This window comes from Spermophilus citellus (assembly GCF_964194105.1).
Source record: "Spermophilus citellus genome assembly, chromosome: 15".
NCBI lineage: Eukaryota > Metazoa > Chordata > Mammalia > Rodentia > Sciuridae > Spermophilus > Spermophilus citellus.
In genome coordinates this window covers 84148587-84167564 of record NC_138195.1, presented here as the reverse complement: position 1 = coordinate 84167564, position 18978 = coordinate 84148587, and the positions used below count along the sequence as shown (strand labels likewise).

The 18978-nt window shown below is 44.5% G+C and overlaps 1 protein-coding gene across 1 annotated transcript in view; it reads right to left on the bottom strand.

The window, feature by feature from the left end:
* The window catches only part of LOC308634166 (pancreatic triacylglycerol lipase-like), a gene marked incomplete at both ends in the record, with an annotated part of 29290 nt that extends 18273 nt beyond the window's left edge, over positions 1–11017 (bottom strand). The window contains 5 exons of the mRNA XM_081267792.1: positions 2913–3047; positions 4990–5112; positions 9442–9596; positions 10750–10795; positions 10931–11017. Coding sequence (XP_081123918.1) covers positions 2913–3047; positions 4990–5112; positions 9442–9596; positions 10750–10795; positions 10931–11017 — 546 coding nt within the window. The remainder of the gene's footprint in view (positions 1–2912; positions 3048–4989; positions 5113–9441; positions 9597–10749; positions 10796–10930) is intronic.
* Positions 11018–18978: the final 7961 nt, after the last annotated feature.

Below are 18978 nucleotides of genomic sequence, written 5' to 3'. Positions count from 1 at the left end.
GTCTTGTCATTTCTTTCAAAAACATTGTCACTCTCTGTCCAAAACATATAAATATTTCTGCTTTGTCCATTTCCCTGGGTTGTCACCATTTTGTGAATGTCCAGAGATACATATTAAAAATTAACAAAAATTGTTTGCTTTTCTCCTGTTAATCTTTTTTCATGTTAACTTGGTTCCTAGACCCAACCTAAGATCCCAAATAAGAGCAAAGATGGGCAGAGCTGGTCCTCAGTCTCAGAAAAAAAAAAAAAGAAAGAAAGAAAAAGAAAAAGAAAAAATGTATGAATGTTCTGAAGTATTGCAGAATTTGAGGTAGGTACCAAAGGAGCAAACTCCAAAGTCTGGAGGGTTTTTGTTTTGTTTTGTTTTGTTTTTGATACCAGGAATTGAACTCAGGAGCACTCGACCACTGAGCCACACCCAGCCCTATTTTGTATTTTATTTAGAGACAGGGTCTCACTGAGTTGCTTAGTGCCTCGCTGTTGCTGAGGCTGGCTTTGAACTCATGATCCTCCTGTCTCAGCCTCTGGAGCCGCTGGGATTATAGGCATGCACCACTGTGCCCGGCTCAAAGTCTGGGGTTTTAATAAGAAGTAATGCTCCTTCAGAGTAAAAGATTTTATGGATTTTGCCCACAACTATATGAAATATAAAAATGATTTTAAACTTTTAAGCTAATGGGAAAAGGCCTCTATTCATTCTATTGCTATGTAGACAGAACCTTGAAAGGAATGGATTGTTACCCAGAGGTGACGAAGCAAGGATTTAAAACAGAAAATCATGAAAGCAGCTACTTAAATATATTCACATTTAACATTTTATATGCTTTAGGCTACCTAATCAGGTTAGGTTGTTACCATATTATACCTCTCTTTTAAAAACAAGCAAACTAGTTTATATTAAAGGTAACATTATCATGTATATTTAGTAATGACCAATAAAACTAAAACAAATACTGGTAGAATTCATTAGAAATAATCTGCATAATTGCTTAAATAAGTTTGCTAAAAATAAAAAAAAACTAGTTTATGGACCTAAAAAGGTTTGTTGATAGACCCAAATCTAGATTTCTTTGCATTTTTCATCAATGGGAAGGCCATATTTCAGCAATAAATGTCTGTCAATTATCATATTTGATTTAGATTGGAATGAGAAAGGGCTTTTTGGACATGTCCCCAGAAGCACAAGAATCAAAAGCAGAAATGTCCAAATGGGATTGCATCAAACTACAATAGCAGAATGAAGAGACAGCCTAAGTAGTAGGAGAAAATGTTTGCAAAGCATATATCTGACAAAGGTTCACTATCCAGAAGGACTCAAGCAACTCAACAGACAAAAAAGGGAAAAAAATCTGATTTAAAAATGGGCAATAGACCTAAAATAGACATTTCTCAAAAGAAGACACACAAATGGTCAAGAGGAATATTTTTTGAAAAATGCTCAACATCATTAATCATCAGGGTGATGCAAATCAAAGCAACAATGGGATTCCAGTAAGAATGGACAGTACCAGGAAAACAAGAGATAACAAGTGCCTGCAAGGATGTGGAGAAAAGGGTGCCCCTGCATGCTGTGGGTGGAAAGGTAAATTACAACAGCCATCATGGAAAACAGCAAAGAGGCTTCATATGATCCAGTAACCCCATCCCTCAGCACATACGCAAAGGAGATGACATTGAAATTGGTATAATTAAGAGACATCTGCACTACCTGTTCATTCCAGCACTATTCACAATAGCCAAAAAATGAAAGCAACCCTAGTGTCCATCAACTGATGAATGGATTAAGAGACAATCACAATGGAATATTATTTAGTAATAAAATGATGAGATCCTGTCATTTGCAGTAACATGGATGAAACTGGAGATCATTGTATTAAATGAAATAAACCAGGCACAGAAAAACCAGTATCACATGACTTCACTCAGATGTGGAATATAGAGAAGTTGGTCTCAGAAGTTGAAAGAAGAATGGTGATTACTAAAGGACAGAGTAATGGTGGAGAGAGAGGGAAATGCTGATCAACAGGCTCTAAGCAATAGAAAGGTATAAGACATTCTGGTGCTATTGCACAGTAGGGTGAATATACATAATAGTGTGCTCATAAATTTAAAAAAGCTAGAAGAAATGATTTTGAACCATAAAAGAATGAAATACTTGATGAGATATATGTTTGCTCTGGTTTGAACACAACATAATGTATACATATATCAAAACATCACATGATGATCTGTAGATACTGTACAATTTTTTTTAACGTATCACTTAAAAAATAAATTTAAAGTATGGAACCATCCTAGGTGTCCTTCAGTAGATGATCGGATAAAGAAATGTGGTATATATATTTAATGAAATATTACTCAGCTTTAAAGAAGAATGAAATTATGGTATTTGCTAGTAAATGGATGGAGTTGGAGAATATTATGCTAAGTGAAATAAGCCAATCCCCCCAAACCAAAGACCAAATATTTTTTTTCTAATATGCAGATACTAATTCATAATAAGGGGGGGAGTCACTAGGGAAGAAGAGAGTTACCTTAGATTAGGTAGAGAGAGTACAGGAAGGAGAGGGGATGGTATTGGGGATAGGAAGGACAGTAGAAGGAAACAGACATTTTATATATATATATATATATATATATATATATATATATATATATATATATATATATATGATCAAGGTGATTCTACAACATGTACAATCAGAAAAATGAGAAATTTTACCCCATCTATGTAGGATATATCAAAGTGCATAAAGGCATTCTACTGTCATGTATAACTAATTAAAACAAAACAAAAAATTAAAAAAAATAAATTTAAACAAGAAAATTAGAATATCAACAACTTTCTTTTGGAAGGAGAACCCAGAAAGCAATAGGTATGAGTGTTTTCAATAACCTGGATGTAGTTACCTGGAGGGTATTGATGAAGTAGGCCACTTCTGCCCCCACAACCCGGATGTTCTGGGTGGCCTGGGTGTATCCGGTCCGGGAGCCGCCTTTCCAGTCCACACAGATGCAGTTCACACTTTCTACTTGGATCATGTTCTGATGCAAGGCACATAATTCAAGACCATTATTAATTGCTTATTAACACATTTGAGCACAGGACAAATCCCCTCCCTGATCTGTACATTTTTTATCATGTCACTTTTAACCTTAAAGTTAAGAGCAAAGGCCAAGTCTGTAATGGATAAAGTTTAAAATTGACTCCAACCTGGAAGAGTGGCCATCTCAGGAACTGGGTTCTTGGGATTTCTACTATAACAGATATATAGGTTGACAACTGATTCAGACAATAGTATCAGACAAGGCAGATTGGGTGGTCTCATTAGAACATCTTGAATGCCATAATATTACATTGTCCCTTGCCCCCGAGGACATTGTCTGTCTCTCACTGCTGCATACTCAGGGTCTAGAACAGTTCCTGGCACAGAGCAGGTGCTCAATTAGTAAACAGTGAATGAGTGGGAGTCAGCCAGGACCCCCCTACTCCTTAAATACATAAATACATTGAAGGTAAGGGAGTTGGATTTTTCATAATGAAAATGCTAATCAGAGTTTTGGATGAGACGATTTCTTTGCACATCACTGAAGTTACCTCCACTAAAACATAGCCTGCCAGGTATCTACTGGAGAATCCGATAGAGCACAATTATGGTTTCATGAAAGGTAGTTCTGGTAGAAATCATTTGAGTGTTTGTACATAATCCCAACTTCCCCTCCAAAAGAATTTAAGAATAGGGGCTGGTAGCTCAGTGGTAGAGCACCTGCCTTGCATGTGTGAAGCACTGAGTTTGATCCTCAGCACCACAATAAATAAATAAATATATTGTATCTATCTACAACTAAAAAAAATAATGAAGCAATTTTTGAAATCATCCCCCAACTCTTGTGTTGCAGAAGGAAAAAAAAATCTAAAGAAGGAAACTGGTTTACTAATGCCATGGTAAAGTAGGATAGAGTCAGGGCTGGAATCCAGGGCCTTTACCATCAATTTTAATCCACTAATTTTTTTTTATCATAATGCAGCGTTATTGCCAAATACAAAGCAAATGAAAGAAAACAATAATTTGCTCTTGGAATCTTAGAAAAAATGTATTGCAATATCTTAAATTATATTCCCTGCAGTTAAGAATCACATATTTTGTCCTATACTATTTAAAGTGTTTTAGAAAGTAGGCTGTGGTTTTACAGATAATTTCTAAGTGAATGGACTCCAGTGTGCTCATCTAGACAGATTAGCTAAATGCTCTGAGTGAACTCTGTTCTGCCTTCGGCTGGGGTCAGAGACAGGTGGGAAATCAAATGGGCTTAGGAAGGCCTTTGTGTCTTCTTGACACTTTGGAGGAAATGACGACAGCTTTGTGTCATTGCTGCAATAGATACTTGGTAAAGAAAAAGAATAAATATGCAAATAAATGCATCAATGTTTCTCAGACACTAGCCATTAATAGGAAAGCTTTTTCTATTTGTCTTTAAAATCTTCATTATCTGGTAACACAGCCAAAGGCAAAGTAAAGAAAACAGGATCACTTCTGCTGAAATAACAGAAGCCAAAAATGAAAACTCACTGTGCTTTTCCTAAGTACTGCTACCAGAGATGAGAGCAACCAGTGAAAATGGAAGGGAAAGTGTTAGTTTGGGTAAAAACGAGTTCTTTAGCTCTTCATGTGAAGGTTAAAAGCCAATGAGCACACAGCAGGGATGCATCTGCTAGGCAGCTCTGTAGCTTGAGTTCTGAAGCCCCCCTGGAATTGCTATTAAATAATCACTTCCTGGAGCCACCAAATGCCTGCCCACCTCACTGCCCTGACTGTCCCAGGTGCCTCCACCCCACCTTCTCCTGCACCTCCCCTGGGAACTCAGGGTCTGCAAGAGTCACAGGATCCTCCAGGGTGGTGGGGACCAGCATTTGTCCTCCACGGATGGGGCCAGTGCCTTACTTGCCCCTGAGACAAGGTTCCTGTACAAGTTCACCAGGCCTCACCTTGCACATGTTGGCCAGCCAGTTTTCATCTCCCTTGTCTGTGAATCCATGAATGATGAAGCGGGTTTTTCTATTTGTTTTGAAATTGGAACTTCTGATGCTTGATGAATCTGCAGTGATTTGCTGTTTGGGGAAGAAAAGTGTTTCAGGTCAAGTTTCTTATAGCCTCCTCTAGGACCATTCAGATGAGGGATCCTTGTGAGTATAGGTTATCCAATGCAGCCACACTATTCACAGTCATCTCCAAGTTGTTACTGTAAAGGCATCATAAATTTTTTTGGTTGTTTAATTGGGATAAAATGTCTGCTATAATGTCAGTGATAAGGTTTATCTCCACATGATGGAGGGTCTTTTCTATGTGCATGAGTGTCAACGTGTGTGTGTGTGTGCTTTTGTATGAATATACATGTGTACACACATACATATGTGATATATATAATCTTCCTATTTGTATATATATCATGTATATATGTGCATTATATATATAATATACTTGGAAATTTCATAGATATATGCAATAATAGGATATTATATGTATGTGTAATATGAGATTTTTAATCATATATAATGATTTGTATATATGGTATATATGTAAGATATATATGATATTTATGTATATATGTGCACATATATACATATATATTATATTTACATATAATATATATGTATTTTTTTCCATTGTTTTTGTCCATTTCTTGCTGCTATGATAATTTGATAAAACAGAAATTTATTTGTCTCATGGTTATATAGACCAGGATTTTCCAGGAGCATGACATGGGACTTGGTATTGTCTTCCCTTGTTGGAATTTGAATTGGCAAGTGAACACATAAGACAGAGAGTCAGACTGCTTTACCTGGAATCTACTACAAGATAACTATATTAATCCATTTTTGCAGATAAAGCTTTCATGGTCTAATCACTTCTTAATGGTCCCTCTTCTTGATGGCAAATAAATTTGGACATGAGTTTTGGTGGGACCATTCAAACCATAGTATCCTCCATTACTTAGAATATGTGTTAAGGTGTCCTAGAAGTAATACAAAGCCATGATGAAGTTAATGGGCCATTTATAAAATTAAATAAAATAATACTTATGCTTATCTTCCCAAAAAATCAACAAAGATGCAAATTCCACTATCTGATTAATTCTCCTTAGGAGGCTTGAATATTTAGTATCTGTTTTGGTTTGGATATCCCCTTCAAAATGTTGATATTTAATTGCCATTGTGATGATGGTAACAAGTGGGACTTTTAAGAGATGTCATGAGGGTTCTACTCTTAGGAATAGATTAATGCCATTATTGTGGAAATGCTTATTGTGGGAGTAGGCTCCTCATAAAAGGGGAAGTTCAGCCTGCACCATTCTGTCTCTCTTTAAACATGTACTCTAGCCATGTGATACCTTCTTCTATCTCATGATGCAACAATAATAACTTCTCAAGATGTAAATCCAAGGGAGGGGATCTGGGATAATTAATGATGGTGGGATGAGATGAACATTGTTATCCAAAGTACAGGTATGAAGATATGAATTGGTGTGAATATACTATGTATACAACCAGAGATATGAAAAGTTGTGCTCTATATATGTAATAAGAATTGTAATGCATTCTGCTGTCATATATAAGTAAAAAAAAATGTAGATCCTTTATCTGGGAATTCCTTCTATTTTGTAATTATTTACCCATTCTGTGGTATCCTGTTACAGTACCAGGAATTGGACTAAAACAGGAAATTGGCCCCAGGAGTAGGGCTGTTGCTATAAAAATTCCTGAAAATGTGGAGGATGGTTTGGAAGTTAGTAATGGGTAGAGGCTGAAATAATTGGAAGGAACAGGCTAGAAAAATCTTGTTCTAGATTAATGGAGCATAAGAATGGTACAGGTGGGGCTGGGGATGTGGCTCAAGCGGTAGTGAGCTCGCCTGGCATGCGTGCGGCCCGGGTTCGATCCTCAGCACCATATACCAACAAAGATGTTGTGTCCGCCAAGAACTAAAAAATAAATATTAAAAATTCTCTCTCTCTCCTCTCTCACTCTCTCTTTAAAAAAAAAAAGAATGGTACAGGTGAAAGGTCTTCAGAAGAGAACAGCTACAGGGGAAGTCAGAATCTTAGCTATTATGTGGTCATGACCAGACTATTGAGAGAAATATGGACAGTAAAGCTCATTCTGATCAAGTCTCAGGTAGGAATGAGGGTCATGCATTAGAAACTGGTGTAAAGGCCATCCTTATTATATAGCTGCAAAAAAACTTGTCTTAATTGTATCCATATCCTAAGACTTTATAGAATACAGAACTTAAGAGCAGTAAATGGCATATTTGGCAGATGAAATATCTAAGAAGGAAAACCATCAGGCTGCTACATGACTGCTATTAACTGCTATATAGGATGAAGAGCAAGATGAAATAAATGACTTAAAGATGAAATTCATAGTTAAAAAGGAAGTTGAACAGACAGATTTAGAAAATGTGCATCCTGGGTACCAGAGAGTAAAAAGGGGTCATTAAGAAGAGCAAAACAAGTATGTAATCAAGTGACCTTTTGTTTTTTTTTCCTAAGAAGACTATGGATAGAAGAAAGCCAGGTGGGATTCTTTGGGACAATGGGAAATGATCCCCAAGGCATTTCTCAGAACTTTGAAGCTGTTTCTACCACCATAATTCTATAGGGGCAAATGGTTTAGGGTGGGTCAGGGGTGCCCTCCATGGGCTGGCTGCCCAGTGCTGCCTCAGTCTCTGTCCCCGCATTCTACCCCATGCTCCTCAGCCTTCCCAGCTATGGTTCAAGCAGGCCTAGATGTGGTCCAAGCCACCTCTATGGAGGGCACACACAATAAAATGATGGTGGTGTCCATGTGGTATTGAGTCTTCAGACTTATAGAACACAAGGTCTGTGAGCGATGTGCCTCCACCTAGCATTGGGTGGCCTGGGGGCCCATGCAAAGATGGTGACACTGGGATGGAACCACCACAGAGAAACCCCACGAGGCAATGCCCAGTGGAGCTGTGGGAGTGGGGAAGTCCCAGAGACCTCAGCACTGCAGAGCTCCCAGAATGCATCACCAGCTTGTAAGGATAGTTGTCCGAGGACTCCAGCCTCTGAGAGCTACCAGGCGAACCGAGCTCTGAAAAGTCATGGGGCGGAAGTCCAAGGCTTTGGAGGCCCAACTCATATACATGTGTCCAGGAGGAGGCACTCAGAGTGAAAGACTAGAGTTTCAAGACAATGTTATTATCACTATAGGGTTTGGGACTTATCTGGGGGCCTTTCACTCCTTTTTATTGCATATTTTTCTGACTTGGAATGGGGATGTCTCTCTTAGGCCTGTCTTATAATATGTATTTTGGTAATAGATAAGTTTGGATTTCACAGGCTCATAGCTTAAGGGATGAATCATGCCTTGAGTCTTACCCGTAACTATTTAGTCTGAACTTTGGAGGTTTGAGTTGAATCAGGAACAAGCTAAGACATTTAGGACTACTGGGATGGAATGAATGTATTTTGCATGGGAGAAGAACATGAACTTGGGAGGAACCAGGGCAGAGCAGTATGGTTTGAATGTCCCTTCTAAAATGTATGTTGAAATTTAATTCTGCTTGTGATTATACTGAGAGGTGGATAGGACAGGAGGACTCTGCTGTCATGAAGGCATTACTGTGGTTGTGGCAAGAGTGGGAAACTGCAGGAGCGCCCTTCGCAAAAAAGCACAACTGCATCCCACACTCGTCCTCCGTTCTCTCTTCCCACTCTCTCACCAGGTGATGCCTTTTGCTACCTTATGATGCACCAAGAAAGCCTTATCCAGTCTCCATGCTCCACCTGACTTCCCTGCCTCTAATAGTGAAGTAGACCAGAGACCCCCACCAAAAGACCCTTACCATAATTAAGCAGAAACCCCCACCATATTTGAAACATATAAGTTCCTCTTCTTGTCAGAAAGCTTTTTACACAGAATAACAGGAAACAAAAACAAAAACTCCTGCAGAGGGCATTGTGTTTCATAAATGCCAGGTTTGGAGAGAAAACAAACAAACTTGTAAAATCTCTGTCTAGTCTAAAAGAAAGAAAGAAAGAAAGAAAAAGTAAGAAAAAGAAAGAAAGAAAGGAAGAAAGAAAAATGGAACAAAAAGCACTTGTAATGTAAATCTTTAAGCCCCTCCTCCCATTGGGTATAAAGTTCAAAGAATTTCCATATTCTTGGTCCAGAGAATGTTTTAGGCAATAGCCCTCTGGACCTTGCAGTCAACAAACCTGCTTTCTGACCGTTCCTTGGATACCCAGCTTCTTCTATCCTACATCAGTACTGGGAATCAAATAAATACTGATTTTGTAACACAGTTTACCCAACCTGTTAACCTGTTCTGTCACAGAAGCATGAAATAGATGAAGAGATAGCCTCATAACATTAAAAAATGGAAGAGAGTGCTGCAAATAAGAGGATTCTTACTTGATAGCTGCTTGGATTCTCGTTTGTGTAGAGGAGGAAGCGGGTGTTGACAGTTCTCGGAGCCCAGGGCAACATTTTCAGGGGTCTTATCAAGGTCCCTCCCCATGGGGAGTCATCACTGAAGCAGCCGAGTCTGTCATAGCAGACTTCTTTTCCTGAAATCACCCAGAAGAGTTTCAAGGATATTAGTTTAACCAGAATGCTCTTTAATGGCGTCGCAGGCAAAATATGTGTCAAATTGCATTTCATGGCAGATCGCCTTCCTTACTCTCCCAAGCACCTCCCCTCCCACTCATACTCTCACAAAGCAGCTTCAAAGGACGATGCCTCTGTGGCAGAAAGCTGTTGCTCCTCCCTGTACCCCAGGGGACCCCCTCACTGTCCTGTGTCTCTGCTCAGTCCCAAGCAGGGACTCACTTTAGCTTCTCCACCCAGATGTCATCCTTAGCCACTGGTGCCCAGGAATGGAGCGGCCTGTGTCCTAACTGTGGTGGGGATGGGCCTGTGTTGAGGCTCCTGGCTCCCAGGGCAGCCCTGTGGCTTTGCACTTTGGGTGGAGAGCTCAAGTTTCATGCAAGGGCCAGAACTCCACATCTCCACCTTGACTTTGCATGTAGGTTTCTGACCTAAATTTGAGCCCCATTGTGGATTCCTGTGATGAAGAAGGTAGGCAGAAACAATCAAACGTGGGATTTGACACACTGTGGGCTGGCATGCTCCTGCATAGAGGGACAACTCCAGGAGGGCTCTGGGGAGAGGGCCACATAATAGCACTAGTAAGAGTAGTAGCTGTCTCAGGGCTGCATCCCTCCACATCTTTTATGTGCCAGTTGCTGGGCACCATGAGCCACTTCTCTTACCTAAGAGTCTCAGCCCAGGAGACGGGTGATGTCATTTCCCCACTTCACAGACAAGGCTGTGAAGCATGGAGGGGCCTGGGATTTTGCTCAGGGTCATGGAGTTGTAGGTGACGCAACTAAGGTTCAAACCCTTCCTTTGACTCTATGCTAGGGCTGCTAGACTCAGAAATTAAAATTACAAGTCAACTTTGAGCTTCAGTTAAACAGGGAATTTTTTGTCTAAATATGTCACCCATTTGCTCTTTGAATTATTTCCTGCTTATCTCAAATTCAGCATTAACTGGGCATTGTAGATTTTACCTGGCAATCCTGCTTAGATCTTGAGCTCTCAATCCTGCACCTCTCTGTTTTCCTCCTGACCCCCCTTGTGGCTTGAATCCAGCCCCAAGGCCTTCTGGAGCAGACTAAGCAGTGAGACTCTCAAGTCCAGCCCAGCGCCTCTTCTTACCTGTTACTGCTCCCAGCAGCAGTGCCAGCAACCAGACCAGCAGCATCTGCATGAAGACAAAAACAAGGTTGAGTGTGGCCTAGCGAGGCTTGGAAAGTCGGCTTACCCCACATCACTGAGGTCTGTGGAGAAAACAGGAGAAGTCTAATAAGTCAGCCGGGGAAGCTCGTGCCCCACTCACCATGGCAGATCCGTCAGGTTCCACGGACAGCTGGACAACACCGAAAGGCCCTTTTATAGGCAGCCTTATCTTTTCGAGCCATGCCATGGAAAAGTGGCATGAAAAGAGAGAAGGCTCCAAGGTCATATTTCTAATTTTAATCGCAGATAAGCCTGTATTGACGGGGAGGTGGTTTCCACAGTGCTCATGGGAAGACGAGGAAGTGGCAGGTAGGAAAGTTCTCTTCTGATGTGGCGAGGCGGTGCTCAGAATCACTGTCCTGTCATTTTGGGGAAGGATCTGAGTGCTCCTTATCTTGGTTTGTGCTTCTCTGTGCAGATCACATTCCCTAGCTGCCCTTTAATCAGTCCCAGAAGTACAGAGATTGCCAGCAATTTCCCGAGGGTTTCAAGTATAGAACATATGTGTGAGTGGGTGAGTACAGGCCTGTCTGCATGCATATGTGAGAAACCTCCTTCTCAGAATGATGAGGCTGCACCCAACGATGGGGAGCTGGTGGAAGCTAAGGAATAAACCTCCCTTTCTCCAATGGGCTTAAGGAAACCAAGGCTCCAGGAACTGATAGAGTGATGAGGAAACCTGCATGGGGTCACCTGAGCCTCAGTGAATGCCACCTGCTTCCCTGGAGGTGTTCAGCAGCAGGGGAGGAGGTCAGGCCTAAGGCTTGACATTAGGGACCCTATGGAGGGAATTGGCATGGCCAATTGGGAAGAATGAACTTAGACCCTTATCATGGTACCTGGGACTGCCTGTAGCTTTGGGAAAACATCCTACTCCCTCTCTATGGCCTTCAGGGTGCAGTGTTATCAGGATCGGCCTCCTTCCCAGCCACACCTGTGTGTCCTTCCCTTGCTCAAGAAACTCAGGTAGCCCCTTGAAAGTGCCTGTCTCTTTGTATATTGTTTCTTCTTCCAAAAATATCAAATAATAATTTTATGTCTGTGATTATTTATTTAGATCTTGCCTGGTGGCAGGCAAGTTTGAATAGTCATTGCCATGTTGCCAGAGCCCACAGCACTGGCATATGGTAGGTGATCACTAAATATTTGCTGGCTGTAAGAGTGGAGAGATGAGACTCCATGGATCGGTGAGCTGGTATTTCCCATTTGCCTGAGCTGCCTCTGTCACTGCCTCCCTGGGTGACTTGGCTTTGTCCTTATGGGAGGGTTCAGCCAATGGGAGACGCTGGCCACTCAGCAGGTAGGAGCAGGAAGAAGGTGGAGTTCTTATTCGTGCTTCCGCCCTCTGTGCTGTTTGGGCCGCTTCTCTACTTCTCTCCCGGGGCTGCAGCCCTCTCAAGTGCTTCAGATCTCAGATCCATCACTGCACCCTCCCTTCATGCTTCAGGCCCCAAGGAAGAAGGAGCTGCCTCCTGATGCAGCATCACCTTACTTATCGGGTTCTTAGCTCTGTCTACCCCTCTGTAAGCAGCCCTTTTGATGACCCCCTGAGTGACATGACATGAGAGCAGGTGATCCTGTGGTCTGTTTGGGGGGATTAGCTAGGGCTTGGGCACCTCACTTTCCTGATTCTGTACCCTATTTCTACTGAGGACTTCGTCTGTATTAGGATTATTTGTATTATTGGTATTTATTGGATTAGTTGTTTGATGTTTGGTTTGCTCACCCATCCTCACAGCAGTCAGTCCATTCCATGACTTGATTGTGGCTTTTGCAAAGGTTTAGTTAAGTGCTTTCAGAAAATCTGCAAGTTCTCTGTCATGCATGCTCGCCTGTTCTTGCCATAGATTCATCAAGAAATCCAGAGAAAGTTTCTCCCCTGGGACTAGAGATGCTTTATCTGGTCGACACCACTCAGAGGGCAGAATTAGACAGAAGGAGAAGATTACAGTTCATTCCTTTAGGTAGAAGTGTTTCTTTTTATTTCTGGGTCACCACCTCTGTTCTGAATGTCAATGGCAGGTCATCATCACCCTGCTCTTGAAGGACTCACGAGGCAGATCTATTCCACTAAGAAAGCACTTTCCAAGGCTGGACTCACTGAAAAATAGAATAGAGCTTTGCTGATGCAGAGTGAGGTTCCTGCCTCACTTGAGTGACATTTTGTCTTGGTAAAAATCAAGCCTCAAGCAGGTGTTCACTTGGGTAATATACTTCCAAGGTCATTTTCAAATCTGGGATCCAGCAGGAAATATCGGAAGCTGCAGGATGCCACCCTTTGATTCAAGAAAATCATCCCAAGGAGCACATCCTTTAAAAACCACTTTTAAAGAGGAAAAGAAATCACCCAAGAGGCCATGGTGCTCAAGGTCATGTGAAGTGGGCTGAACCAATATATCTGAGAGCATAGTCTCAAGAACAGGTGTGGGGGCCCATGGAGAGAGCTGAGCATGGGAAAGGAACTAGGTGTTGGTGATGTAAAACTTGACCTCAGAAAGATGGCACCCATCAAATCCATTCTCCTTGAAAAGTGCTCAAAAATGGAGACCTGGCTTATTCCCATCTTATAGCTGGAAACCCAGAGGCCCAGAAAAGTGAAGAGGCTTAGTGCAAGGGGCCGTGGAAGAGCCTGGCCTTGATCTCAGGACTCCATGACCTCCCAGTGGGCTACTGCTCTCCTCTCACCTCTCAGTCTGCTGACTTGTGCAATGGATGGACTCTAAGCTGATTTAGGAACATGGTCCCTGCACCCAGCTGCCTCCAGAGTGGGCTGCGAACCCCTGCCACAGTCACCAGTGGTTAATGGAAGACATACTGGGTGCTCTGGAACAGTCCAGAGGCTGCCTGGCTTCTTCCACAGGGTGGCTTAAGGCAGGCCAGCTAGTCCCAGGGACACTCATTTGCCCCCTCTTGCGTGCCCTTGGCAGGGTCAGCTCAGCCACAGTGGGAAGGAAGTGAAGGCCAGCACCTGTGGGAAAACTCACTTGCCAACCACATGGCTGACAGGCAGCAGGGCCAGCTGGTGAGCCCTGCCAGTTGGCACAGCAGCTGCCCAGGGCTGGGGTAACTTGGGGCCTCCTTCTCTTGCACCTGAGGCCCGTTTAAACATACTTGTCCTGCATTTGTCCCACATCTGTCCCCTCCCTTCATTCCTGCTGCCCTTGCCCTTGTTTGGCTGGCAGCACCTGGCTCTAGGCCCTGCGTGTCCTGCTCCTGGGCCACTGCATTTCCTGACCTCCTAAGGTCCTCCTCAGTTTTAATGCCGTCGGTGGCTCCCCGCTGTCTTTGGATGCGTGATTCTCACGGGGGCTGCTCAGGCCTGTCCATTTTCCCGTGGCTGCAGTGTGTTGGTGTCCTTCTGTGCTCTATATAATGTGGCTCTTAAATGTCCTCCAGAGGTCCATGTGTTGAAGGTTTGGTGTCCAGCTTGTGGCACTGTTAGGAGGGCGAGGAACCTTTAGGAACTGGGGCCCAGTGGGAGGAAGTTAGGTCACTGGGATGTGCCCTTGAAGGGGAGGTTGGGACCCTGGCCCCTTTCTGTTTCTCTTTTTCACTTCCAGGTCTCTATGAGTTGAACAGGCCTCCTCTGCCACATGCTCCTGCCATGATGTGCTGTGCCACCACAGGGCCAAGCAACCATGCACTGCACCCTGTGGAACAGAGGGCCCTGTGGAACCCGGGTTTTAAGTTAATACACTGAAGAGTAATCTGTGCTACGCAAGGTGGACAGAAAGAGATGATCAAAGCATGATTTCACGAACCCCACAGCTTATTGACATACAAAGAGAATGTCTCTCCGATTCACAAAGGTTAAAGAGGGAGAGAGTAGCAAGAACAAGCCACCCAGAGAAGACACTCGGCAGACCAGGGACAGTGAGCACATAGCGAGTGAGTTCCAAAATTACTTGATCAGGATGAAAGTCTCCGCAGGAAGTAGGCTCTAATTAAAGTGTGAGGAGGGACTTCTTGGGAGTGGTTCTTGGGAGACTCTACCACATTTGTTCAGGGCCACAGCAACATGGCAGGTCTACTCCAGAGTGACCACAGAGAGTCCCAGCCTTCCCACCTCCCTAGGTCAGCATGTTGGAGCATGGATCTGTGGGGCTGAGTTGGGTCTTCCCAGTGGTACCGGGAAGTGGGTGCTCAATCACCATGCTGACTAGTGGTCAAGGCCCATGTGGCCATCTTGGAACCTGCTGTTCTTGCCTTCCTGGGGTTTTCTCCAGGTGTATGTGTGGTACAAGGACACATGTTCCAGGAAAGGAAGGGGAGGAGAGGGCAGAGGCCTGGCTCTGTTCCAGCTTGAGGTCCCTTTGGCTGTTTCTTCTACCCCTGGAGTGCATGGCAACCTCCGAACCTGTGGTTGGAACCCAGATCACCTCGGGTCACCCTGAGGCTCAGGGCAATGTCTAGGCATCTTGGGGAGCCTTCTCAACTGGCTTCGTCCCTTTATAGTTGCCCACTCTTCTCAGCTTCCTCCCTATTTTAAAGCATTTTACCCAAATCATCATCCTTACCTGTTAGTCTGGTGAGCAAGCTGAGACAGACAGTCCTTGACCAGAGAGCAGGGCTGTCACCCTGGGGGCAACCGGCCACAACCCCTCCATTCTTTCTGGGTACCATTTGCCCACCTCAGATGGTCCTTATGCCCTCCTGCATGAATATCTATAGGGACTGCCTCTTCCTGGCTGTCTTCCTGAGATACAAATTAGGGGATACAGAAAAGGAAAGGTATACTGAGGCTCAAAGAGAAGTGTCCAGGAGCCTTTGGAATTCAGGAAACTCCCATGAACCTTTGAAATGCAAAACAAGCATTGGTGAACAATGCAGCCTATGTCCTTAGCCCTTGCCCTTGGCCTGTACCCCTGACCCTTGACCTGAAAGAAGAAACATGAAGGCAATGCCCAAGTTCCAGAACAACTGGAGTGAAATTGCATTGCTCTGCCCTGGTTCCACCTCTAGTCCAGTTCCTAACTACTGTTCCTCTATAAATACTAGCACCCTATGCCCAGGGGTAGTTGTCGCTCCCCGTGGAGGTAGCCTGCATGCTCCCTTGAATGTGTATTTCTTACTTTACCCCAAAAGATGTCTTTCCCTTGATGTAGCCCACATTCTTCCTTGAGTGTGTCTCTGCTTTCTTAAATAAACCCATCAGTGGCGTGTGCTGAAATTCTTTTTCATCACATTCACCAAGGACTCCACTTGTCCTGAGTACGGGTCTCCATGAACTTCTCGTCGCTGTCCTCCCAGGCTGCAGACTCTGGAGGATGTCTTCCTTCAAGCTGGTCCTAGAACCACCGCCTCTGTGGAGCCTTTACTCCTTCCCACTCTGGGCACCCTCTTGGGGGACATACCTTGCTTTTTGTGCCCAGAAAGCAGTATAGTGCTATTGATTTGGGTGCAGAATTCCCTGCCTCTTATACTCCTGAGGGCAGGGTTGGTGGCCTCAGCTCTGTCCCCAGTGCCTGGCAAGTGGCAGGAGCAGACCTGGTGTGCAAGTGTTTCTAGAATCTACATTGCATTGGTTGACTTCTTTTGCCAATATGGTACCCCTTGCCCAGGTGTAGGTTCAGGGCCGATGCTGGCTTACACTGGCAAAGGGCTGTGTGCATTCAGCAGCTCTGACTTCACTCTGGGACTCTGCTCTCTCTTGCTTAGTGCGCTTGGTTCCAAGGTGCTGAGTGCTGAGTGACTCTACCACCACTGTCATCTTTATCACCTTCCGTACCATGGCTTATTGAGCCCTCACCTTGCCTTTTGACATTGTTACTGAACCCAAGTCAGTTTACTCACCATTTGAAAAGTGAATGGGGAAGTCATTGTGGCAAGGAAAAAGATTTGGAATGACAGCACAGTGGTAAAATGGTGGACTGATGTCTGAAAATGACCACCTTCACTCAGTCCAGATGTCAAGCTCCTTCTATCCTCAAGCAAGCGGGGAGGCAGGGGGCCAGGAGCAGAAAAGACTGGTGACTGGACACTTCCAGGTCCTTCTATAGTAGTCAGGAATGGGATGTTACAAAACCTGGTGGTTGGTAATCTGTTAATCATGATGCCCCTGTAAATCCTGAAAATATCTTTTTTTTTTTTTAAAGAGAGAGTGAGAGAGGGGAGAGAGAGAGAGAGAGAGAGAGAGAGAGAGAGAGAGAGAGAGAGAGAGAGAATTTTTAATATTTATTTTTTAGTTCTCGGCGGACACAACATCTTTGTTGGTATGTGGTGCTGAGGATCGAACCCGGGCCGCACGCATGCCACGCGAGCGCGCTACTGCTTGAGCCACATCCCCAGCCCCTGAAAATATCTTTTTTACTCTTTTCTTGGTGTCTTCAGCCTTGAAGGAGGAAGAGAGAGACTCGGGAAGTTTGTAGCCTTGTCCTACCAGGTCCAGACAAACATTTCTTAAATGACTAAAGTGTCTGTGCAGCATTGAGCAGAAATAGTCTGACCCAAAGGTTAAGAGGGGGAAGGAGACAGGTATCACATAGATGCAGAGATACCAGAATTTTCACTCCATGTTAGTCACCCTCAGACAGGCGTGGGCCCAGCGAAGAGCTGGTGCTTTCCACCATAGCAGCCTCAGTAGCTTCAAGTAACCTAGGTGACCATCATCCTCAGAACCCGACCCCAGGTGGGAATCTAATAACATATTATCGGGCGGTGTGACCTCCCGCATTAGTGACTTTTACAAGCAAGTAACTGAACACCAGGGGAGCTAGGGGTTTGTTTAGGTTTTCCCTTGGTTACACTGTGGGGCTCTCTGATTCGGTCACTCCTTCCATTTTCACCACAGCACTGCCATCCAGAGACAATTCAGAGCCTATCCACCTTCAAATTTGAAACTCAATGATAGCTTGACATGACCACTGGGAGAAACAGAAGCTGGGTCACTCTAACCGCTGTGGGGGAATGTGGAGCCTGGAGGCCAAGAGCGGGTACGGCTGGGGAGGCAGTGACCTGCCCAGACAATCTTGGCCCATGCGGGGCCACCTTGAAAACCCACTCTTCTTCCAGGCTGGCTGTGTGTGGGGTCTGTGGTGAGGCTGACTGGCTGAGGGCTCTGGTCAATCGGATGACAGAGGAGTCCTGCCCCAGCAGAGGCCTGCACTGTGCCTTCCTCAGACTCGCTCCAGGACCCTCCTGAGAGCCCCAGCCCTGCCCTGGGACAACCTCTACATGGAAGACAGGAAGAGGGCCCTGGGGCCTGGAAGTCTGGGTGTGCTGTGCACCTGTGCTCACGATCCCTTTCCATGATCCTTCTAAGTCAGGGAGGAGCATGGAAAGTGCGGGCAAGGGCCTGGCCCTCATCCTGATAGGGACACTAATGTACTCTGGGAGTCTATACGACCAACTCCCCACTCTGTGCCTCAGCTTCTCCCTGCAAGATGAGGGGTGGGGACAGTGGGCCTGCTGAGAGACCTTGTGTCATTCTTAAAGGAAAGGGGGACAGAAAAATACCATGCCCCTGAGAGCCTTTTTTTTTTTTTTTTGGTGGGGTTGGGGCAGTATACTGGAGATTGGGCTCAGGGGCACTCACCCTTAGCCACATCCCCAGCCCTGTTTTGTATTTTATCTAGAAACAGGGTCTCACTGAGTTGCTTGGCTTTTGCTGAGGCTGGCTTTGAACTTGTGATCCTCCTGACTCAGCCTCCTTAGCCTCTGGGATTACAGGCAAGTGCCACTGCACCCAGCTCTTCCTCCAAACCTAGCCAGGTTAAGGGAACAATGAGAGCAAGCCTGGGTCGGAAGGTCCAGGTCCAGATCATCTTGAAGGATGCTGGCTTCTCTCGTGCACACAGTTGGTGTTATCTGTAGAAGGCTGTGCTCTGCCAGGACCGCTGCTCCTTGGATGCTGCTCAGACAGCTAACTAAGCAACCTAATGTTGATGATGTCACTGCTTCTGCAGCCCAACATATAAATCCCCTTTCTCCATGGGACAGGTGTGGAACTGAGGGCACTGTGGAAAGGGTACATGTCACTTGTCCAGCCAGCCACCACTACAAAATGTCATGAGGGAGGGGAAGCACTGCTTGGAGAAGCATGTCCAGGATGGGGAGAGGGATGCAATCTGTTCAGCCTGTCACCACTGTCTTGGAACAGTCACTGATCTCTCGTAAACTTTCCCCAATAAGTCATTCGTCTTGCACGCT